At 42.0% G+C, this 25,042-nt stretch overlaps 1 protein-coding gene across 9 annotated transcripts in view; it reads right to left on the bottom strand.

Moving 5' to 3' along the window:
- Nucleotides 1-16,000, bottom strand: part of CCDC88A (coiled-coil domain containing 88A) — a 192,637-nt gene extending 176,637 nt beyond the window's left edge. For 7 of the 9 annotated variants that reach the window (XM_019549270.1, XM_019549272.1, XM_019549263.1 and 4 more), the window contains exons 1-2: nt 15,553-15,999; nt 15,326-15,426 (exon numbers count right to left, since the gene is read on the bottom strand). In XM_019549270.1, coding sequence (XP_019404815.1) covers nt 15,326-15,426; nt 15,553-15,615 — 164 coding nt within the window. In that variant the 5' untranslated portion in view covers nt 15,616-15,999. Of the gene's footprint in view, nt 1-15,325; nt 15,427-15,552 lie in introns of all 9 variants that reach the window. The other 2 variants (XM_019549268.1, XM_019549271.1) reach the window with 2 other exon arrangements.
- Nucleotides 16,001-25,042: the final 9,042 nt, after the last annotated feature.

Here is a 25,042-nt window from a genome sequence, read left to right as displayed (position 1 = left end):
CTGAGGAAGGTGAAGAAAACTGACATGTAGCATCAGGAGGGAAAAAAAATTCTTCCTGGCTCTGTGACAACCAGAAGAGCCCAGAAGCCTGGGAAATCCCCACAGTAAAACACGGTGTTACTACACCTAGATCATCCCCAACCACTGGCTGTCCAAACTCTTCTTGAACATCACCAATACTGGAGAGTCAACTTTCCTAGACAGTCTATTCCACTGTCTCACTGTTCTCACATAGAAAAGGTTTTTTCTGATACCCAATCTAAGCCTGCTTTGCTGCCACATCAAGCCATTGGTCCACATCCTGCTCTCTGGAGCACAAAGTAAAGGACTTCTACCATTTTCTTTATAACAGCCCTTCAAATATTTGAAAGCTACTATCATGTCCCCCTTAAGCACATTCTCTGCAAGTTGAACATACCTAGTTCCTTCAGCCTCTCCTCATAGAACTTCCCTTCCAAGCCCTTTTATCACTCACCTCTGGACTCTTTTCCAACTTCTCCATGTCCTTTTTAAAACGCGGAACACAAAACTGCACAAAACATACCAAATGAGGCCTAACTAGTGCCAACTAAAGACACCATCACCTCCTGTGTCTTGCACCTAATGCTTCTATTGATGCAGCCCAAAACCACATTTGCCTTTTGTGCAACTGCATCACACCACAGAAAGTCTGTGACCTACCAAGATCCTTTTCCATGATGCTACCATCCCGTCATTTTGTATCTGTATTTTTTATTATTCTTCTGAAGGTGTAGTACCTTGCATGTCAGCACTGAATTCATCCTGTTAACTCCAGTCAAGTTTTCCAATCTGTCAAGATCCTTCCAAATTGTGCTTCTGTCCTCCAGCGTGTTCAAGTCCTTCCCAGTTCTGTGTTATCTGCAATCTTGCTCAAAAAGTTCTTGATTCTAGCATCCAAACCATCAATAAACATGTTTAACAGAATTGGGCTCAGGATAGACCCTTATGGGACTCAAAACTTCTTGCTATACAGACATGGATCCATTTATAATTATCCTTTACTTGTGGCCACTAAGTTGTCTGTCCACCTTACACTAGTTTTGTCTAATCCTCAAAGCAACTGGAGAAATGTAGACATGTGGGACCTTGTCAAAAGTCTGGCTAAAGTCCAATATATTATATCCACATCATTCCTTTCATCCACCCAATTAGTTATCTTGTCAAATCATAGATTAGGTTTGTTTGGCATGATTTGTTCATAGTAAATCCATGCCAGCTGCCTGTGATCAGCCTTTTCTCCTCCAGATACTTGCAGATGGACTTCCCTATAATATGCTTCAGCAACTTCCCAGATACTGAGATGAGGCTAACTGGTCTGTAGTTTCCTAGGTCCTATTTTTGCTTTTTCCAAAGAGAGGTGCTATGTTGGCCCTTTTCCAGTCCTCAGAGACCTCACCCATCTCTCAAGACTTCATATATTGGAGTCCTTGGCAATCAAATTTATTTTCTGTCAGGTTCTTCAGAACCCCAGGATGAAGTTTATCAGGCCCTGCTGACTTGAATTCATTCAGAGCCATCAAAAGCTCTATGACTTTCTTTTGTTGTTATCTCATCCCACAGCTTACCCCCTTTCTTATCCAAATAATCCTTATTAGGTGTAGGGTTGCAGCTTAACTTTTTTTGTGAAGACTGAGACAAAAGTAGCTATTGATTAGCTCCTCCTTCTTTGCATCTTGTGTTAAGAGTTCTCCGTAGCTAGTTCATAATTCTCTGATCCTTCTTTTGTAACCACCATGTTTACAGAACCTCTTCTTGTTGTCTTTAACCTCCCTTGTCAGATGCAGCTCATTTTTTACCTTTGCCTTCCTGATTTTGTCCCTATGGGTTCTTGCAATTTTCTGGTATGCTTCCTTGGTGACATGCTTATCTTTCCATTGCCTGTAAGCTTTCCTTTTGCATTTGACGCATCCTAGAAGCTGCTTGTATAGCCACATTGGTCTCTCATACTTCTTGTGCTTCCATCACATTGGAATAGTTTCTTGCTGAGCATCTAATATTATACCTCTTTAGAAACTTCCAACCTTCCTAGGTGCCTTTATCCTTCAGTCTGTCTTCCCAAGGCACTATATGCCTATCAACTCCTTGAGTCAGCTGAAATCTACCTTTTTGAAATCTTAATTTAAAAAGTACCTTAAAGTACCTAGTATCTTAATTCTGTTAACCTCATGCTTCCTCACCTTGGGATCTTGTATCATGATCACTTCTTTCCAAGTTTCCTCATCACCTTCACATCCTCCACCAGTTCTCCCATATCTGTCAGGACAAGAGCTAAGATTGAGGATACAGCTAGGGGATCATCTACCTTTGGGAACAGAAACTTGTCCTCCACACAAGTTAGGAACTGGCTCAAGATTTTATACTTAACTGTATTGTTCTCCCAGCAAATGTTTGAGAAACTGAAGTCTCAGCTTCAGTACCATCTCATAGCTTTGGCATAACTACAAGTCTATATCATACGGGCACCGATAAAAGGAAAACTGACATTATCAGCAATTGGCTTTTTTTGGTTGATGTCACCAATTGAAGTGCAGCTGCAGCACACACACAGCCGGCCTGGAAGCCTGGAGAGTAGCATCAGGCTGGTAAGTCTGTTGTGGGGAAAGGGGAAGAGAGAGGGAAGGGACATGGGAGGGCACATTGAGGCCCCTCCGGTGTGGGATGGGAGTGGGGCAGAGGCAGGCACTGCCCAGCCCGTGTGGGACGGAGCTGAGAGAGGCTTGTCCGGTGTCGGGTGGGACAGAGAGGGGAGTGGCTCTTACCACTGCATGCACCCCCAAGGGAAGCATGTGCCTCCCGGATCTTCAAGGGCAGGCTGCCACTGCAGGCTGGGGCCAGAGGAAGCAACAGGCTCTTCCCAACAGGGGGGCTGGGCCAGGACTGTGCTCAGTGCGGGCAATGGCAGCACCGGCAGAGGGGCTAGAGGGGGCTGTGCTCATGGCTCCATCCCACACCCCACTCCAGCTGAGTGGCACCTGTTCCTGTCCCAGCCCCCCACTTCCCTCACCCCAGGGACCTTTATCTGCCCCCCCCAAACCCTTCCTCCCCAGACATACAGCCAGATACTGCTCTCCAAGCTGCTAGGCTGCATATCAGCAATTGGATCAGTATTGGTCGATATGGCTCATTAATAAAAACTGGCCATGAGTATCAACCCCAAAAAATCTTCACCGGTGCACTCCTAGGATAATTCTGTCACCTCCCTGAAAAGTGCCTCTTCTGCCTCTTTTATATCTCCACCAATATAAGTGCTGTACCTTTCACCTTCTATCTTCACCCAAACACATTTTGATCTGCTACCTTCTCCCTCCTGAATGAGGGACAAAATGCATGTTTAACATACAAGATGATCTCACCACCTTTTCGGTCAACCCTGTCTTTCTGAAACAAAGTGTAGCCCTCAGGTGTTGACATTCTAGACATAAGAGCTGTCCTATCAGGTCTCTATGATACCGATCAGATCATAGCTCTTTTTATAGGCTGTGACTTCCAGATTATCTTGTTTGTTCCCCATACTTTTCACATTTGTACACATATCGCACATAATTTGCATTTCAACCTACTTATTTCCCTTTTGCATCACTTGTTGCTGTTCTGTGGCTCTCTGGCCCTTTCCCAGAACCAAGTTGTTTCTTCCAGTCCTTTCCCCACCGAATTGGTTGCTCTGCTGCTGGAGGCTTTCACCATCCCTTTTGGAACCTAATTTAAAGCCCACCTTACTACTCAGGTAAGACAACACCCAAAGATGCGCTTTGCGGTTCTGGTTAGATGGATCCCATTTCTTGATAGCAATCCTCCTCTCATTCATCCAGTATCAAAGAAGCTGAAGTCTTCAGGTCAACACCCATCTCAGCCACACGTTTACTTCCATGACATAATGGTCCCTGTTCAAGCCCTTGCCTGCCATGATCTGCAGTGGTCTTAAGAGTCCACATTCCTGTGGTCCTGCTTCCTGCTCTGTAGACTGACAAATCCTCTAGGCCATGCCTGCAGATGTCCTCACCTCTGCCTTTCCTTAGCTGTTCCACCACAGAGTGCTTAACAGCAGCTGCCATCTTCAACCTGTTCCTCTTGAATTGTGAGGACCCTCCTTCTAGCAGTCACATGCTGCCACATCTCTTTTCCCTCTGGCCTCTCTATAAATCTTCCATAAATCCTGTCCAAGAAATCTTCATTTTCTTTGATGGCATGCAGCATAGATACTTATGCTTCCAACCTTTTCCTCCAAGACACTCACCAGTTCACACTTGGAGCAGATAAAGCGTGACCCTCAAGGAGGAATACAAACATGGCACATTGCAGGCAGGTCACAGTTGTGAACCAACCCTCCATTCCTATCTCCCTTGCTCCCTGGAGAACTCCTAAAAAACAAAAGCAAAGAAAAAGAAGAAAAAAGAAAGAACAAGTGGGGGGGAGGGAAGGAGAACCCACAAAACACCTTCTGCTCCCTGGTTGCCTCCCACAGCAAACTCTCATTGCTCTCTCTGCTCCTATGGAGCTACCTTTTAGAAGGCTGCCTAACTTAGCTCTACCCCTCAATTAGCTAAACTAACCCCACTTGAAGTAAATCACTCTCATAGAGCTGTGAACACAAATCCTTTAAAGCAATGGCTCCAGGAAAAAAAAAGATGAATAAAAGAGGCACAAGTCAAACAGCCAGATGTCATCAGACAACCAAAGTCACCAGCTCCCAGAAAAAGCCTTCTGAAGGCAGTCTAACTTCTGAGCTGCTTCTCTCATAAGCAACAAATCACTAGATTATGAAATCCCATTTCTTACACAGATCCATTTCCAACAAATACAACAAGCAAGACCACAGAAAAGTGACCAATTCATTCCCTGCCACAGAACTCTTCCATGACATCAAGTTGCATTAAAAAAAATTCTGGACCATACACTTGAAGAAAATCTTAAAAATATGGGTAAGTACAAACTGATACAGCAATACTTGCTAGGATCTGCAAAAAAACAAAAACAAACCAAAAACCCAAAACTGAAAACAACAGGTCTTACAGTTGCAAACCTGCCCAATTCATCTCAGTTGGATAAGGAGGGACCCAGACTGCAGCTGTAGATTTCATATTTTTGCTGCTGAAGTCACTAGTTTGCATTATACAGATGCTCAACAGCTTGTTTTATGCTTCCCTTCCCTCAGAGGAGCTGCCAATGACTGCCTCTTACTTTGTGGCTTTCCCCACAAGGAGTTAATTGCATCATAGTGCATGTGCCTTCTATTGTTGCATGAAGCCAGAACTGGAGCCTGGAGTTCAGACAAGAAGCAGACCAGTCAGGTTTGCATATTGGGCAGCCTGGAAAACAGAGCAGTACTGTTGACTTGGAGAACTTAGTAGATGAGCTAATGAAGCAGACTGCATGCTCTAGCTGAGCATGACAAGGATAGAAATCATAGAAAAATAGGGCTAGAACAAGCCTCAGAAGGTCAGCTAGTCCAAACCTTTTTCATGGCAGAATCATTCCTGTCTAAACAATGAAAGAATCATTCCTGCCTAAACCCTCTCATCCAAGTGTTTATCTAACCTGCACTTAAAAACTCTCACTGATGCTAGAAGCCTGTCTAAACAATATATTCTAGTGCTTTACTACCCCCAGAGTTAGAAAGTTCTTTCTAACAATCATCCTAAAGTTCTCTTGCTGCTTATTTAAACTGATCATTTTTTGCACTTACCTTGAAGCTACAGCATATGGTCTACAACCATCCAGTTCATAACCACCCTTCACCTACTTAGAAACTATTATAAAATCTGAAATTAGTCTTCTCTTCTCCAGTGTAGATAAACCCTGTTCTTCCAAAATTCTCATAAGTCCTATATCTGAGACTTGTGAATATTTTAGTTGCTCTACACTGGATTCTTTTAATTTTGTCCGCATCTTTCTTGAAAAGCAGATTCCCAAAGTGGACAGGGTATCAGATGGGGTTTTAGTACTGCTGAACAGAATTGGGGGGGGAAATTGCTTCCCTCGACTTGCAAGAGACCTTGAAACCAGTGGTATACTGGGTTGTACACTTTTTTTGGAACAAGAGCACAGGCATGTCTCCATAACTTTTCTGAATTTATTGGCACCTCATTTCAAAAAACTTATTTTAGTAATTCTTCAACTACAGAAAAATATAGAGCGTTTCTTCTGTTGCAAAAAACTCAGAAAAATCACAACAAGTCAAAGTGTTTTTGACATTATGGATTCCTATTAATTAGAAATTCTGGGTTTACCTTATGAATCACTTGTAGGCTTTTGCATACCTAACAGTGCTAGTATGGGGCAGCACCCCGCATCACCTTTAGAAGGATCTCATGGCACCCCAGTTGAGAATCACTGCCCTAATCTGCTCTCTCTCTATTTTAGACCAATTACCAACACCCCTCTCCTTGCAGCTAATGTGCTTCTCATCTAATAGCTTAATTTATTCATAAAGTCTGAAGTAAGAGGTATTAAATATTTCTATCTTTTCCACATCTTCCATTACTAAATTGCCCTCCTTACTCACTAAGAGACATACACTTGCCTTGGTCTTCCTCCTCTAACATGCTTATAGAACTTGTTTTTTAATTGTCTTTTACATCCCTTGCTAGTTGCATTTTAATTTGTGCGTTGGCCTTCCCGATTTTCCCCTGCATTCCTGTGCAATATTCTTATACCCTAGTAATATGGCTAAGTTCCCACTTTCGGTTAAGATTCCTTTTATAGGTTCAGCTCACTGGGAAGTTCATCACAACAGGCTGCTCTTATGCCTCTAATATTGTTTCTCTAAGATACAATGAGCTATTCTTTCCCCTTAGACTTACTTTCCAGAGAATCCTGCCTACCAGTCCACTGAGTTTGTTAGAATCTACTTTTCTGAAGTCCAGTGTTTTTGTTCTAATACTCTTTCCTCAGGATCTTAAACTATTATTTCAGGGTCACTGTCACCCAGGTTGCCTTCACCTTGACATTCTCAACTAATCTTCTCCATTAAATGAAGAGCAAATCAAGAAAAGCTTTTTTCCTAGCTGACTTCACCATCTGCACCAAAATACTATCCCCAACATATTGCAAAAAGTTGCCCTCCCAACAAATATCAATCCTATCAGCAACAGGTCCTGCTATCTGGATATTTTGCTCAGTTGTTTGTTAAAAAAACAACTCATCTAGGCCACCCGTACATTCCCCCTCACAGTCCTCCCTCATCCCCCAGATTAGTGGTGTATAGCAGATACCCTCCATGACAGCACTCTTACAGTTATTCCTTTTCCCCGACCAAAAGACTTCCAACTAGAGGTGCACTGATACAACAATCCAATATTGGATCGGCGCTGATATAAAGTACATTTTCTGTATCAGAAAATCAGACCAATGCTGTCGATAATTTGTCCAATAAACGCCCATTGATGTGTGCAGCCACAGCATAGCACATAGGCAGTGAGGAGCCGGCAGCATGGAATGCAATTGGTAAGTCTGGTGTGGTGGAAAGGGAGGAGGGAGGGATGTGGGCAGGGGGGCAGATCAAGGCCTCCCGCAGTGAGGGAAAGTGTGGGGTTGGGGCCAGGGCTGCCCAGCCAGGGCTGGGGCAGGACAGAGGTGTGGTCATCAGGGGGTTGCAGCTCCCGCTGCTGCATGTGGCTCATCCACTGCTTGTCTGACAGCTCCCACTGCCCATCCAGGAGACCACCAGGGGGTGGGCGGAGTGCCTCCAGATCTGCATGGGGTGGGGTGGGCTGGGGCCAGGCTCTTCTTGACTGGGCAGATTGGGTGGCACATGCCCCCACGTGCCCTCCTAGACGGGCAGTGGGAGCAGCAGTGGGAGCCACCAGACAAGCACTGGAAGAGCCACATACAGCAGCAGGAGCCTCCCTGTCCCTTCCGCATTCCCCCAATAAGCTGCTTCCCCATGCCTGATTTCCCCATGTCTGTCCATCCTGAACAAAGGACAGAAATCCATGACAGTATTCCAGTTATGGAGAGGCAGAAAGAAGTTGTCAGCTGTCCCACCTCTTGACTACACCATGGGAGCTGAAGGCCTAGGGCATGGAACAAGCCAATAGTAAACACAATTTTAAAAACAAACTCTTTCATTAAAATTATCCTCTCAAAACATTTAGTATTTGAAATGATTATTGAAGAATATTATAGCAATGAGTATATCCCACATAACTTTGCCTTGTATACTTTAACACACAGGTGGAACTAGAGAGTTATCATTTTTTTTAATTGTAATGATACCTCACAATTTACTGTTTGTTCCTGCAAGCTTTCATCATATACCAGGGCTACTTCCCACTCTCACCCAGCCCATGCCTGAACTGGGGCTGTGCTACCCCCTCCCCCCATGCATCCAGATCAGGGCTGGGGCACTCCTTGGCCCCCTCAGTGGCAGGATTGCCACTTCCTGGCAGCTGAATCAAGCCCCTGCCATACCAGCCCCACATGCCAGATCAAGACCAGCAGTCGGATCCAGCCTTCCAATCGACCTGGCACTGTCCATGCAGCCTGGAGAGCAAAAAAGGTTGGGCACCACTGGTCTTGTACATCAAAGGATAAAAGGCTCCTGATAATAATGGGGTAACGCAAGTCATAGTGACAGACAGCAATAAAAAAAAAAAATGACATAGCAATGGGAACAGGCTGGATTCATTACTTCATGGTTGTAAAGCAACTGGCCAATGAAGTAGCTCCATCCACCCTGCCAGGCTACTGGCAAGCCAAGGAATTTAGGGACATGGCTAGTGAGGAACAATGCCTGCTGTAAAATCCTGAACCCCAATGGACATGGCCATTGCTGGCAGGGGACCAGGCAAGGGCTATGCTAATACACCCCCATTCATCCCACAGCCACTTGACCTACTGCACCACTGCTTGCCCATCTCTGTTGCCTCTATCGCTGCCACCTCTGGCCCACAGAGTCTGGATCCAGCCTGGTTAGGGGGTGAATTTGACACCCCTGCATTAAATTTAATGCGTCAGCAGTGGTCTCCGGCAAGACTATTTCATTAACAATTTTTATTGATCATTCTGGCAGATGTCAGGTGGATTCTTCTAACTCAGTATTGCAAATAGTGTGTTACCCCAAGAAGATATTAGGGAATGACACATGATGCACAGTATTAACTCCACAGGAAATTCTGTTCTCCAGAAGTTACCTCTGACGATGTTAGAAGGGAAGTTAGCCCAGTATGTGTGTCACATGTCTGCTGCTACTGTCAGCTGCCCTTAGTGATGACCATTTGCTCAATGCAAACTAGTAGCTAATGCCAGGTACTTAACTCTTGTTTTGGACAACAAGCCTGAGAAACTTGCTCATGTGTCCATTCCTTACCACAGAATAAAATCCAGTGCAAACTACTCGGGAATTAATACAGCATGTGTCTGCACATAGTCATTATAGGTTTTCTAAGTCAGCTCTTTTAAGCCATACTCAGTATTCCTATACCTCATGCTCTTTTTCCCCGCCATTAAAAGCGAACATTGCACATAGATACAAGAGATTTCTGACTGAGAAATTACTTTCAAATACCTGTTTCCATAGATAGATACAAAGCACAATCCAAGCAGCTGTAGTCCATGAAAGTCAAAATACAGATACAAGATACTGTTCTATGGACATGAATGGGTAGTGTGTATATGACAACAAAGGTCCGCTCTCCTACAAATATTTATACACATTAGACTGTGTTAAATAGGTATTCCAGAACTACAACTGATGTTAGATGTTCATGAAACTCCAAGAGATGCCTAAAGAAAAAAATCTCACTGGAATGAACAGGAATATAAAACACACTTAACAGAAGTAAAACAAAAACATTAATAATTATCTTAGGAATTTTTTTTAAGTGACTAGAAGTAATGATCCTACCACTTTCATATTTTAAACAGAAAAAACACAGCAACAGCTATCCTCATTAGCCAGCATTCTTCAATTCTAAATAAGGTTTCATGGAACAGATAAAAGATTGTTTCTTTGATTGTTGGTTACCGATAAAATTACATAAAACAGCTATGGTAGGATAGTTTCCAAGCAGGCATTAAACAAAATACTGGTTTCTCATCTGGCACAACATTCTGTAGTCTTGACATTTTACTGTATATTGGAATGTTTATGTCTGCAGCAAGCAGACAAGTCAGTTTTGTTAAACACTGAAAAATACTGGGAAATGTATGAGTTCCAGCACAGTATCTCGGAATCGCAACATAAAAATGTAGTAGTCACTATGCAGCCAAGAAGAAATTTTACATTTGTATGATGTTTTTAAATAGATTGGCTTATAGAACAAAACTAACCTGTGCATCAAAACCTTGAGAACATGCGAGTGAAAAAAAAAATAAAACCTATTTTCTTCTTTATGTTCTTTTACTAACTGGTACATTAAATATACAAACATTTGAGTTACAAATCTTTCTATGCATCATAACCTTCACACATTTATGTATATTACAACAGGTATATTAAAGCTCAAAAAACAGAAAATTAACTGTCACAGTCTTTAAGATCTATAGCTGAAAATAGATCAGACCTAAATACACACTGTTATTTTAACATAATCTACACGTGTATTTTAATGCACCTAGATGTCCAATAGCTGTACAGTACACATTAAAATAAATTAAAATCCAGAATTTTAACTACAGTTTCATTTAAAATAGGTGTGCTTTATCACAGTACCCAAGCAATTAAATCTTTAATGCATTTGTTTTTACATTAAGGGACTAAGTTTCAAATGCTCAAAGGTACTGGTATTGAGGCACACCACTGATTTCAATAGGGGACAAGATACCAAAATACATCTGAGGATCTAAGCCTAAGTGACTTTTTCCACAGACATGCAGGAAATCTGTGGGGGAAAGGAAATCAACACATATGTTCCAAGTTCAAAACTAACACAATGATCAGACTCCTCCTTCTCCCTTAAAGAACACTAGTTCAGAAGTTTTAAGTTGGCCGTACCATCCCCAATAAGGAAGAGATCCTCAGCTAAAGTTTGGGTACCATATGATGCCCATTGTTTTTCAATCTCTTTGTATAAATTTGTTTATATTTGCAAGGACACAAAGCACAGAAATTTCTCTGCGAGTACTGAAGTCAATTTTAATGCAAAAGGGAGTCTCAATACTAATTATACTACTGGAAACTAATTATTTTAAGATCTATCAGACTCTTTCTGGGACATACTGATCAGTTTCACTGGAAGTAAGTCTTGCCTAACAGAGAAGAACACAGTAAATGCCATGCTTACAAACCAAAGATAGCTGGCTAATCATCTTTCTTTTTTAAACTACATAAATGTCTTCTGTAACAAAGCCTCATTTTGTGTGTAGTTGTCTCTATAAACCATGACCAACTTGAAATGAATACTCTTTGTTCGTCATTTGTTTCAAAACATTTGGTAACATTAAGTACAAAGCAACGCAGAAAGGCTGCTGAATGCCAACTGCTCAAATGATACCTGCTTACTCATTTTTTCAACTCAAATTTCCTAGAAGAGGACTTTCTATCTTATCGGAACCCCTCCACCACCAACCATACGTTTTGGTAATAATGACAGCATAAGTCTAGAACAGTGGTGTTCTAGCTTTTGGCTGTGGGCCAGATGAATGGCACAGGGCCAGTCCACAGTGCCACTGCTCCCCTGCTGCCAAGTTTCCAGACTTGTGAGGAGCACCACAGGCCAGATGACAGCCCCAGGGGCTGGATCTGAGGACTTCTAGTCTAGAATATTGACACACAAAGTGTTTTCATACGTCTTCAACCAATATATACTTCCATGCCATATTGTGACAGTGAAACATTAACATCAGACACTTAAGGAACCCGTGAGTCAGGAACCAATAAGCTTACACACTTAATGCAGAGATGTCAAACATAAGGCTCACAGGTCAGATGATCTGGTCTGCGGGCTTTTCCTCCAGCCCTTGTCATGCAGCAGGGTTTCTTGCAGCACAGGCCAGCGCCCCAGCAAGTACTAAGGGCACTGCCTGCCATCATGGGAAGCACTGCCACCAGTGAGAGCTGGAGCTCTGGTTGAGGTGATGGGGCTCCCAGGGATGGTACCGCTGGGGCTATTAATGCCCTGGCAAGAGCCAGGGAGGAAGTGGATGCCCCGATGGGGAAACTCCACCACCAATGGCAGGTCTTTTGACTGTGGTGCCACAGGGACTGCCTGCTCCCCATCAAAGGCTGGGGGAAGAAAAGGCAAGGAATGTGGACTACTGCTACTAGAGGTCCTTCCACCAAAGCCAGAGGACTCTGCAGGACTCTGACTGCAGTGACAGATCTTCAGCTTATGGTTCTGTTGGGGCCACACTCATCCCAGGTCTTGCCTGGCACTGGCTGCCATCAGTGGAAGCCCTGTCCCTGTGGCCAGAGCTGGGGCTCTAAACACTCTGACAGGGCTTCTTCCCATGGGGCTGCTCATGAAGAAACTGGAGCATGGATTGTGGGTAGCTAGAAAACAGAGAATGCAGCCCTCCAATTGATTTGTTTCATAGCCCTGACTAATGTATTAGACAGCTAGTTCCAGTTGTAATCCTCACAGATAACAACTAGCACTCCTGGTAATCACTGACAACATTTTCTGCTCCCTCTTTGGTTCTAAAAGAGTATGGCAGTTTAAAGGCTTCAAAATTAGGCTTCAAAATTAGGTTTAATTTTTCAAAAATGTTGAAAAAAAAATAAGCCAGCAACCAGTAGCTTTCATTGGGAAGCAGGCAGAGAGACTGCTCATGCAAGTTTCTTAAGTTCAACATTGTGACTTATTTTCCCTAAGACAGGGAAAAGAGTGTGGTAGGTGTTCACCCCCAAATTGGGTAAGGCCAAAAACAAAGTAAAACAAACAAACAAACAGAATGTTTTGCAGTGACTTTCCTGGCTACAGGACCAGTTTTTAAAAGCTAGCTTCCACCATTTTTAACTACCAGAGTAAAAAAAAAAAAAAGAGAGAGAGAAAGAGAGAGAGATTTTGACATCTCTTAAAAATTTAACAAATTTGAAGAAAGAACATACATAGCAAATTTCAACCCCTATATACTATTTATTGGATAAAAACTGATGCAGTTTTTATTGGTATAACTATCAAATTATTTCAAATTTCCTCTGCACTGGAGCCCATATGTTTTGTATTTTATCTAAATGGACAATATTTATCAGGATATGTGGTCAAAGATTTCCATACAAAGACAAAACAAAGTCACCAATGTCTGACATGCACTTATGTCTTCATGACAACTCGCTGTTGCAGATGTTCTTCAAAACAGTTGTGAGAAAGGCTACCAACATACATATCTGCTCCTATTCTTAGCTCTTATTCTAAAGATTTATGGAGAAATCTTTAAAATAGTTTCAAGATTAAACTCCTCAGAATTAACTCTGTTCCTCAATCAAGTTGGAGACCAACTTCAACATATACCTACATACCTTTGTATGGGAACTTCTGTAGGTGGCATAAGAAGGTAAGAATGTTGTTCTAGCTGACACCTTTTTACAAAATCACTTAATGTTTCTTACTTGGACAATTTCAATTTTTTTTTTTTTAATGAAAGAGGAAGATGTAAATCCGTGTGTGAAAAATAAAAATACTCTTCAATGCCTTATCACAGCAAATTATATAATGAGAGTTTCCCGGAAGAAACAACACTTTTCTAAAGGCTTTTCACTGACTTCACCATATTTTGGGTAATTCTTCAAATATTACACTTCAATAATTATATTTATATATTAATCTTATTGAAGTTGGTTACAAAATTCACACCGTGTTTTGCAGCATCCCAGGATCTGGTCTTAGCTCTATTTAAGAGAGCCTGTAGACTTATTTACAATAATACACATAAAACTAAGAATTCAGTATTTTTATGACAACTGAAGACCACAGACAGTGTGCAAGATTGTACATAACCATCACTGAACAGCATACTGGATGAGTATTTTGTACTGCCAGTTGTTCATATATTGGTGCATCTGTAGGCCAACATTTATTTTATCTTGCCATATATATGCATAAAATAAGTTTCTGTATAAAGACTTAATTAATCGGGGGAAAATATGACTTAAGGGAATATTATTATTTATGAGTTAAATATAATTATTATGAAAAGGTCTTTTCACTAGTAACATCTTGCTTCTTATTACAGAAGTACTACATGAATAGTAACATTTTCCACATGTGGGTATCTGGCACTGTGCAAGTGAGCTAAAAAATAAGAATACTTAACCAGCACATGAATACATCAGCACTCCATTGACTGAAATGTGTATAGAATATATGGAATGTTTAATTTTTGCTAAACTAGAGATTTTATAAATTATGACATTCATCTAATTCTTTCATTGATATCATTTCATGTCATTTATAATTATACAGCCTTTCAAGCAGTCAAGATTTTCAATACTTATTTTTAACACCACACAAAAAAAGAAAAACCCTGTTGTACAGTTTGTGACAAGGAACAAAACAGTTCGCTGATCATTTTAGTTGCTGCAGCAGCAAGCAAAATCTCAGTGCCACTCTGCTTAACAACTGCCATTCACTAATGTTCACGATCCTATGAAAATGAAGTGAGGAGGGTCAAAAACAGATCTGCCCACTTGATAACCATGCAATTGATGTACGATGATGCCTTCCAGTTTCTGGAATTTGTATTCCACAATTGGTTAAGATAAATACTAGAATCTCACTACCAGGCAAGTTTTTATCCTCCTGGGTAATTCTTGAAAGCTGTGCTCAAGAGGTAGGGTCTACTATAACTTCCCTAAATTCAGTGTTTCTTTTTTGCTATTTCAGTCAAAACAGAAACTCAAAGAAGTGCCTTTAAAACATTTTCTACTGAATCTGAGATTTCGTTATCTTCTGGGCACTGTACACTTGAGGCCGTTTGTGCCTCCAGCATACGCTTTCAGGTTTACAAATCTAGTGGCAACAAATGAGAACGGGTCTGGTTTAGATTTTCCAAATAGCTGATGGTAGGCATACTTCTGGTCCAAAAAAAAGGGGGGGACCCCAAAAACATACCCTGCAACACAAAAACCCTGTTTTCCCAGCAGACATCTTTACCAAGCAATGCCTATAGATGTCAAGAGCATACTGTAGGAACCCAAAAAGCCTTCACCAGAAAATACAAGGTGGTGGGGAAGACCACAAAAGACAGCAGAACAGAAACCCTTGCCTCTCACCCAGATCCTGCTTTCTCTAATTATAGGAGGGATGTTCACATCATTGTTGCCAGATGACTGTGTTTTAGATGGGAAGGTAGGTTTCATCTTCAGGAATGATCCAGGGGGAGGCAAAAGGAGGTCGGGGGGTGTAACTTGTGCACACAAACTTACATTTGCAGCATGACCTCGTTGAGGAAGACGCCATCCACCAGGGCCACATACTCCTCCAGGTGGGTCCCATGTCCTCCAGCTAAGGGCCCAAACGTCTTCACCTGCAAGGGAAGCGGGGGCACCCCATGAGCCGCCGGCTGCCCCCTCCCACTCCCGCAACCCCAGGCCCGGCGGCTCCATCTCCAGCCACGCAAGGCGCGGGGCGGAGGGGCGAACCGCAGCCTTACCCAGGTGACAAGCGGGCTGGACATGAACTGCTCCAAGAGGGGCGTGAAGATCTCATTCTCCATTTTCCCCCAATTTGAAAAAAAAAAAAAAAAAAAGCCACACAAAATCCGGGTCTCACATCCACGCGGCTCCCCCGCGCGGCTGCCTACGTGCTGGGGGCAGAGCCCCGGGGCACCCCGAGCCGCTGCCCCGCAGAAGCTGGGGGGATGTGGGGGCAGCCCGCTCTACAGGCGCTGCCGCCCTCTCCGGCCCGGCTCGCGCCCCGCCCGCATGCTGAGGAGCAGAGAAAGGAGGGGACGGGCACCCGCAGCCCCAACTGGGCTCAGCGCGCGGGAGACGCCCCCATGGCTGGCAAGCGCCCCCCGCCCGAGCAGAGGTAGAGGTAGAGGTATGGAGTGTACAAACGCCCTCAACCGCCGCCCGCCTCGCCCCGAGTAACGGCCCCGCCGAACCGCGTCACACCCCTACGCCGCCTCCCGCCCGGGGGATGGCACGGATCCCTCCGCCGGCCTCGCTGACAGGATCCCTCCGCCAGCCCCATTCGTACTAGCAGGCTGGCGGGGGGAGGGAGGCGCACTGCAGCTGCAGACGCGGAGCTGGAAGAAGTCGGGGCGGGGGTGGTATAATTCTCGTGATGAGATCTTGGGCTGAGATTTTTGTTATGTTGTATGTATATTTTATATATTTCTACTGTTAAAAAAAATGGGGGGGGTGCGCCCTGCCGCTGCTTGTGTGTGGGGCGACTGTCCCTGAGGGGCTGCTGGGGGGAGGGACTTTTTTTTCCCCTCTCTGGAGAGACAGAGAGAGAGAGACACGGGTGTGGTAGCCGCTTCTGTTGCTGCACATGGGCGCCGGGCACGTGCGAGGCGCGGGCACAAAGAGGGGGTGGCGGTGGGAGGGGGGGCGCGGGCGCTGGTCCTTCAACTGTCGCTGCGCGCGAGCTCTGCGCAGTTAACGGCTCCGAAGGGGGCGGCCCCCGCCGGGCTCCGCACCCCGCCGGCCCCGCACGGGTGATGGGGGCGGAGGGGCTTTGTCTGCCCTGCGGGCACGCCCACGTCACCCCAGCAGGGATCTCCGTCCCTTAACTGCGAGGTGGAGGGGGATGACACGCTGAACGTGTTGACGAGTAGGGTGTCAGCTCCACGGACTGATGTTCCCTGACCTCCACGTCCTGTTTGCCCTAATTCTCCGCAGATTAAGAAGAAAATCCGCCCCCCCCCCCCCCACGATCTCTTTCTCTAGACATCAAAATAATGACAACGCCAACAAAACAGCAACAACAATCATGACCTATAGTAATAAAGCGACGGCACCCAGCTGGATGGCCGCTTGACCCCAGTTGTCTTTTCCTGCCTAATGCAGGGGGGCTGGACCCCTTGATCTACCAGGTCCCTTACAGCCCCTCACAATTGAATCAATGAACAACAGTGATAATAAGGCAACAACAATTAACAACAACAAGGATGGACCAATTTGGGGAAACTGCTATAACAGTTGTATATTTAATAGTTGTGTATTTAAATAGTTGTATATAATAGATGCATATTTTAATGCCCCTAGATGTCCAATAACACTGCTATTGGACATCTAGAGGCATTAAAATACACATGTAGATTATGTTAAAAATAACAGTATATACTTAAGTTTCATTAAATATTTTCAGCTATAGATCCTAAAGATGGTGACTGTTAATTTTCTGGTTTTTTAGTTTTAATATATCCATTGTAATGTAATTGTGTGAAGGTTAGGATGTAGAGAAAGATCTGTAACTAGGGTGGCCATCAGAGACAACAATCCGGTTTTCTGCTGCTCTGTCCTCTATTGATACGAAACCCGACGCCTTTACATCCTCTATTTTTCTCTTCAAGAGAAAAATTAAAGACGTCCAGTTTCGTATCAATAGAGAACAGAGGACAACCGGACTGTCCTCTGTGATGGCCACCCTATTTGTAACTCAAACACTTGTATATGTCGTGCACCAGTTCTTAAGGTTTCCATTTGAAAAAGGATTCTGTGGCAAATGAACATGCAGAAACTAAAGCTGTGGATTTAGGTGACTTGGTTTTGACTCTCACAAAGATGAAGTTTCCTGTCTGGAAAAAAAAGAGTCTTGGCATACCCAGAGCCAGGTCTTTTCCCTCCCCTTCATTGCCCCTACCAGATTTGGAGGGGAGTTGCAGGATTAGTTTTCCCATGAAACAAGTGAATTAGGAAAAATAAAGCAGGATAAAAAATTGCCGTCTTGGACCAAGTAAAGGACTGGTGATACATGAGTGAAATAACTGCCAATAAATGACTAGCCCTTAAAAACAACTATAAAAGCAGTTTTGTAAAAGCCTGAATAACTGACCACTAAGTTCTCTGTGTCTGGCAACAGTATAGAATACACAATTGTGTACACAATACTATGGAACTTCTCTGGCTCAGTCTGTTTCTTGTGTGCTGTAATTAAGCAGCAATGACCTTGGCATAAAGTATTTCCTGGGAATTAAAGATGGGCTAGGAGGAATTGCTAATCCAAGGCTCAGTCACAGGTTAGTAACATCAGTTGGTCATTAATTCCTGGAAAATACTTTATGCTGAGATTGAAGTAAAAGTGTAATGAATCAGTTCTGATTTTTTTTTTGTTCTTTTCCACTTTGTTATATGACTTCATCAACACCAGTGGCACTCACTTTGCACGTGTTCTCAGCATTTATGATGTGTTAGTGCTTAGGACACTGGGCAGTCAGACCACTAAATCTGAGTTTTAATAAATAATTATAACATTATTCATTTTATAATTGTGTTCAGAAGTCCACTGTAAGACAGTGCATCATCAAAGGGTAATTTATAGGTAATTGAAAAGTCTAGAGGTGGTAGTAGAGGAAAACCAACGCTTTAGGAAAAAGAGACTAAGAAAGCTTTTTTATCTTCTGCTCTTAGAATAACAAGCCTAAAATGTTCTAATTTCATTAATTACCTTTTTTTTTAAATTCAAACTGTAACTGTAAGATAATTTAACCTGATCTCCGTTATGTACCCTTACATGTGAATGTGTAGTGGGATAGCCATGTCTTGCAACAATGAGTACAAAAAAATTGGGACAAGCTGGAAATTTTTTCATTGCCATTATGGTTTAGCATTTATGTGACTTCCTTGTAATAGCTGATACACAAGCCTGATGTTAGGCATAAGTAAGCAAACTGCTAGTACACCAGTACAGCTTCAGCCAGTCATATCTACCCCATCTTGGCATTCTTCCAATGCTTAATCAAGATTGCAGTGATGTAAAACACTTAGTGGAAATTAAACCAATCTAAAGCAAAGATATTGATGATAGGATGGAGAATTACTTGTGCTGGATAGCTGACCTACCTCCTGATAAGGTTTGCCTCAGATGAGTCACTAAAGGTACAAAGTTTTTTTCAACACATAGGGTGATATGAAAGGCTAACTTTCAATAGTGTTCAAGAGTGTCCTTGTTCATCTCTGAAACATTTACAAGTAATTTCTGTTCTTCTGAGGGACAGACCTCATTAATGCAGTTAATGCCCTGTAACCTCTAAGGTGGGTTGCTATAATGCTATTTACCTGGGGTTATCTTTGAGAACACATTTGTTGACTTTCATTTTATTTTCTAATGGAGCTGTAGAACCGCTCAGCTGCTGCAGGAACTTGGTCAGTAGGGCCTGGTAATACACAAGGAATTCAGCAACTCCTCCCTATTCAGGGTTGACTGCCTATTCAGCTAAAGCAATTTGAAGGCTTTGCATGTCAAGCCATAAATACTATTGTCTATATGGTAAGAAATTGCTTTCTAGTCTACATCCTGCAAAAAAAAAAAAAAAAAATCAAAATGAGTTTGAAATTGGATAATATGGCATAGGGGAAAAGACAGGAATATTCCAAATATTCCCCGAGAAGTCAAAATGGGTACAGAAATGCTCAGAGTGGAACTTTGGCCTCTCAAGAAAATAAATTGTGCTGTTGTCTCTCAAGATGGAAATCTATTCCACAGATGTACAGACATATTTATATGTACATTTGTCTATTAAAAGTTCCCAAATGCTAAGATTTTAATGATATATTTTACTGACTATACAGCTGTAATACAATTCTTCATGTAAGTATTTCTGATAAAATGTGAGCATTATAAATTATAGTAAATTGTGATGGACATTTGATGCTGGAAAGCTGTTTGGTTGTTACGTTGAAATTAACATCAAGGGATGTATAGTATATAATCCAAATTCCTTATTTTGCAATTTTTTGCAGGATTAGTACAATACAGTCCCATAGTTGTGCCCATAAAACTCCACCCTCTTGATTGGTCTCCCCTGAACTATTGAGTTGAGTTACAGTGAATATGCATGAGGAGGAAGAGGAAGAGCTTCTGTCTGACTGTGGAAGGAGTAACATTTAAATTGTAGAGATCATACATTCTGCAACCACATCTGCCGAGTGAAGGCCCTTCAAATTACAGAAGCAAAGAGAACAAATCTGCCTCTCAGCATTTAGCTTATTCTCACCATTTTAGCTAATATCTGTGCCTTGGGATCAGGCTCCCTGGAGTTACTTGTTAGATTTGTGGGGCCAGGTATTAAGAATGTAATTCTGAACTAACAAAATCAAAGTTTTGCCACTGACTTCACTGGACACAGGGTAAGGCAGATGAGTCCTAATAGTTCTAAAACAGGAAAGTTTGGGATTCAGTCTGTTTAATGAAGATTATCCTTGTCTTTATTTAACTTTTGGGGACTTTTAATTTTTGTATTGTTTCTTAGATTAAATTTATTTTTAATCGGGTATTATCCAAAGATGCAAATAAAGTACCTGAATCTTCAGGCTTCTGCCTATATTAATAAAGGTGCTCAAGATTATGTCAATATTAAATTTGTTTTTCTTTTTAAACTTAACATTATTTCCGATCTCCCTTCCCCTCCTCTGACCCCTTCTACCTCCCCCCCACCTCACAAAAGCCATAACCATCTATAATTTTTAAACAAGAAAAGGAAAGCAAACATATACAAACTGGCTATACACATCATGAATGACTGTTGTCACACAGAAATTAAGGTTGTGAGGAACAATTCCAAACTCCCCTGCCACTAGATCTGCTTTAGGTGTACTTGTAGATGGATAGTAAAAACAACAAAAACACCCCCCACTATACATCTACCAGCAGAGTTGCATTCCACTCAAAGCTTTCAAAGTTGGCTGATTTAATTAGAACACATATAGCTCTAAAGGGTAGTATTTAATTCAAAACTATTTCCTCATCTTCTCCACAAAATGTGCAAACTGGTAGTTTTTGGAGGTTTTGGGTGGAATTAATTAGGAAAATATTTGAAACATCCTTTCTTTTTACTTTGAAAACAGATATTATGGACACATTAGAATAGCTTGACAGCTCATTTGATATTAACCATTTAAAGCATTTCAGTGCCACATTTTCATTATTTATGCATATGACGTGATTAGTAATCTGTCTATATGTGAAGAGAGGAAGGGAAAATCCTGCTCTTTCAGGTTTCCATCATCTAAAACAGATCTGTCAGTATTTAATACAGTATGTGCCTTACTATTTATGAGAACAGCTTTAAGGATTAACCTCCTTCTGATGTAAAATGTAGTGTTTGCATCTAAATGTATTTGTTCTAGAAGATAATTTCTTATCCTCAAGAATATTAATGAATCCAGCACTTAATTTAGGAAGGTTCTAGAGAGACACACCGTTGGTGCTCATTATATTAGGGGCATTCGTGTTCTGATTAAGAATACATTCACTGCTATTCTGGACAGGGCCTCAGTGGGACAGATTCTGAATAAATCCCTAGTCTTGATGCAGCTAGTCCCTAGGGATGGAATAGCATATCCCTGGAATTTGCATTAGCAGACTAAATCCAAAATCCTTCCATCTTTCTCCAAAATTAATTGTGTTCCCAAATTATATGGATTGAGAATATCCAAATGTGAATTACCCTGCCTTCTCAAGAGGGATGTCAGTCACTCCTGACAGCCCTCTTGCAACACACAGGCCACTCCCAATAAGGGATAAGTTATAGACATGATAGTCTCATGCTTACGGACCTTACCATCTCAAATCATGCAATTACATCAACATCTGATCTTCCCTACTTTCTTTTTCCTTTTATGTTAAAAATAAGTTTTCAGTCCTAATGGCTGCAAAGAAACTGGTGATGACCTGGGTGTAACTAAAGCAGCGATGTCTTCTTGAGTCTGCAGGTAGCCAGACAATAGCTCAGAGATATCAACAGCTCCATTCGTTCTAACAGAAGCTAATGTCAAAATCCAGCTGTATGCATGTTGGAAGAAAAGTGTAGGCCTAAATCTTCTCACCGAAACAGATGAACCTTGACTGAAATTACTAGTGAGGACCTCCCTACTGATACTCTTGCTTCTTGGGGGATGGGGAAAAAGACAATCCCAGTGCTGTTATTCCTGCTGTTCTTGCAAAGATGAACCCTCATACGATCGCCCTGGCCTGTCTGGAAGTGAGAAGGTATCTTCTGCTACCAAGACACTAAGACTGGGACCTGAGGGCTACAGGATCATTCCCAGGGTTCCAGATTGCCTTCATCTGGGTCTAGGAAGACTCTGCAAGCCCATACTGGAATGGGTGAAGCTGAAGAGAGATTTACATCTGTCTGTCATCTCACAGGCCCCTGTTATCGTTCTCCAAGGAACATTATATGTCTCCTCACCTCTGTGGGGGCCCATGGACAACCATAGGCAGATGAGTAAAGGCACTGAAGACACCCAGAGTGGCTGAGAATGACTGACTTTTGCAGAACCTAGGGGATTTCTGTGAGCTAGGAGTAAATTCACTGCCTATTCTGCAGGGGGATGGCAGTGAAGAGAAACTCTCCCCAACAAGTGATTCATGCAAGGGAAATGCCACAAAAACTCCCAGATTTCCTCTCTGCCAGCCTCTCCCTTGTTTGTTGAGCAAAAGCCCCTATTAACTCCACGATAATTTTGCCTGAGTAAGGGTTATAAAGTTTAGTGTTAGTGCCAAAGAAATGGGAGATAGTGGTGTGGGGAGAATAGTAGGGGATGACAAGAGGGCACTGGGGCCAAATGGCAGTTGCCTCCTTTTAATATTCTTACTCGTATTCAAATGTTGACGTTCTGACTGCCTCTGCTTAAATGGTAGCAGAGGAAGACCTAAGGTCAGAACAAGAGGAAGGAAAGAAGGACAAAGATTATATATCCTGTGTGGCTATCTTTAACTCCAAAATTGCTCTTCCGCACTACTGTATCCAAAGCAATGCATTAAACCATAATACAAAACAGAACACCACTTACAATATATATTTTATTGTTTTCAACCATATATAGCTAATTCATACCTAGCAATACATATGACTCCAGTTTAGGCCATGTTGATACTAAGCACTTTATGCCTCAGTTGGAAACATAACAGAATGTACCATTCCTCTTGCAGTAACCTCTAGTGTTGATTTCAGTTATTTGAAAAGGTTCATTTTATAATGATGGATTCTACAACAAACTATGACTACATATGGTATTTGAGAAGACAAAGTAACATTTTAAAAACCACTTCAAAGAGAGTCAGTGTGGTCTGACAATGAAAAAGACATGGGATTGGAACAAAAAACAAAGATTCTGGTTCTGGCTTTGTCACTGATTTGCACTGGAAGTTACTTTACTTTATTATACCTTAGTTTTCCTGTCTAAAGAATCATGTTTACATATGTTTGTAAAGGCATTTTGAGCTCTACACACATTCTAAGCATTATATTTCTTAATGTTTGTTTTGCTTAACCTGTAAAACAATCTGTGAAAATATTCAAGGTACTATTAACATTTAATCTAGTATTTAAGATGAGGAGATATACACAGAGTTGCTCTATTTCTTTTTAGTCAGCCTATCATTACAAACATTTCAGATTTGTTTGGCAGGAAACCATATGATATCATCGTGAAAAGTCTGCTGATCTGACCAAGAATAAAATAGCGAGGTTGTTGTAACTACATTTTTAACTGTAGTTGCAATTAGTTGTTGACTATTTTGAATGTCAGAAGTGTCAATAACAGACAACTAATGTCTTACACATACATTCTACTTAGCTTACTACTTTGTTCTTTTAATTCAGACTTTAATTTTGTTTATCTAACTTTACTTAAATACGAGAAATATTGTCCATTTTCTGATCCTTGTCAGTTGACTACGAGTTTGTTGATAATACTTCCTTCTTTCAATTTCCTTTTTGCTTCATGCATAAAAACAGAATCATAACCCCAAAAGCAAGGCAAAATTATACATTAATAGCAGCATTTTGCTAGGATAACAGCTTTTGTGCTAAATCCTGCCATAGTCAGTGAAGCAAGGCAGAGCACTCACTTGTATGCCTCCTATCAAAAAATTTGCTGTCAGTTTGGGCAGTATTTATCACAATGCAGCAGTGGGATAAATTATTAAGTGTATTTTACATCTTTTCTAAGAAAAAAAGACAGCATGTGTCTGCCAGCTAATAAGCAGAGTTTGCAACCAACTACATGTGCGCAGGTAAATAACTGGAAGAGCTATACACTATCCCCATGGCCACAAATTGTCACCTTGCTACTGTATTCACAGAGAGCCTAAAAATGCTATTGGGCACATGCTTGGCATGCTGCAAAGGGGCTACACTGCCTCTCTTCTGGGATTTGGCTCATTTGAAGTGGGAGCAAGTGGCCAAGACATGCTTCAAGGTGGAACTGCCAGGCATGGCACAAAGGCAGCAGCATAGATATGACCTTGGAGAAATAATGCAGATTGTTGCATTACCTGACTTTCTTCTCTAGTGATTTCAAACACTATAGAGAAATCTGGCCCTTCAGCTGTAATAGATAGATGTTCTCTATGTCCTTCATTCCCTAAAAATGATCTGTTTACTCAGGTTCCAACTCAAGTGCAGCTGCTGCCTCAATTTCCCTCTACTGATAAGATTGTGTTACTTCATTCAGATCCTCTGGGTCAGCTTTAACATGTCTGCCAAACATAAAAGGATTGGGAGTTGAACTCAGAAGAAGTCAGCTGGTACAATCTCAAACATGTTCTTCACTTCTCTTGTCCTCAGGCCTCATCCCTAAGCTTTACCTGTAGGGAAAATCATCTCTGTAAACACCTCCAGTTCTGTTCACACACTGGCTTTTTACAATAGCAACATAGTTTTCTCTCCCTAGTGTTCCTTTCCCTTCCTCTTTCATCTCTCTCAAAAAGCCTTAATTGGGCTCTGAAGAGACCCAATCCTATTTCCTCAAGTCTTTCCCTACACTAAGGAAAGCAAACAATCATTATAATCTCTCTTCTCAGCTTGCTTCCTTACTAGTTAACAACTCCTATACCCCTTTGGGAATGACATGTTCCAGAAAGGCTGGGCATTTTGAACAGGGCTGAGCAGGATCATAGACCTGCCCCTAAAGTAACAACAGTGCTGTTGTTTATATTCATTTTTGGATCTCTGCAAAGTGTGGGGA

The sequence above is a fragment of the Crocodylus porosus genome, unplaced genomic scaffold (genome assembly GCF_001723895.1).
Source record: "Crocodylus porosus isolate Cpor-Errol unplaced genomic scaffold, CroPor_comp1, whole genome shotgun sequence".
NCBI lineage: Eukaryota > Metazoa > Chordata > Crocodylia > Crocodylidae > Crocodylus > Crocodylus porosus.
The sequence above is the reverse complement of the archived record's forward strand: the minus strand, read 5'-3'. Positions and strand labels throughout refer to the sequence as shown.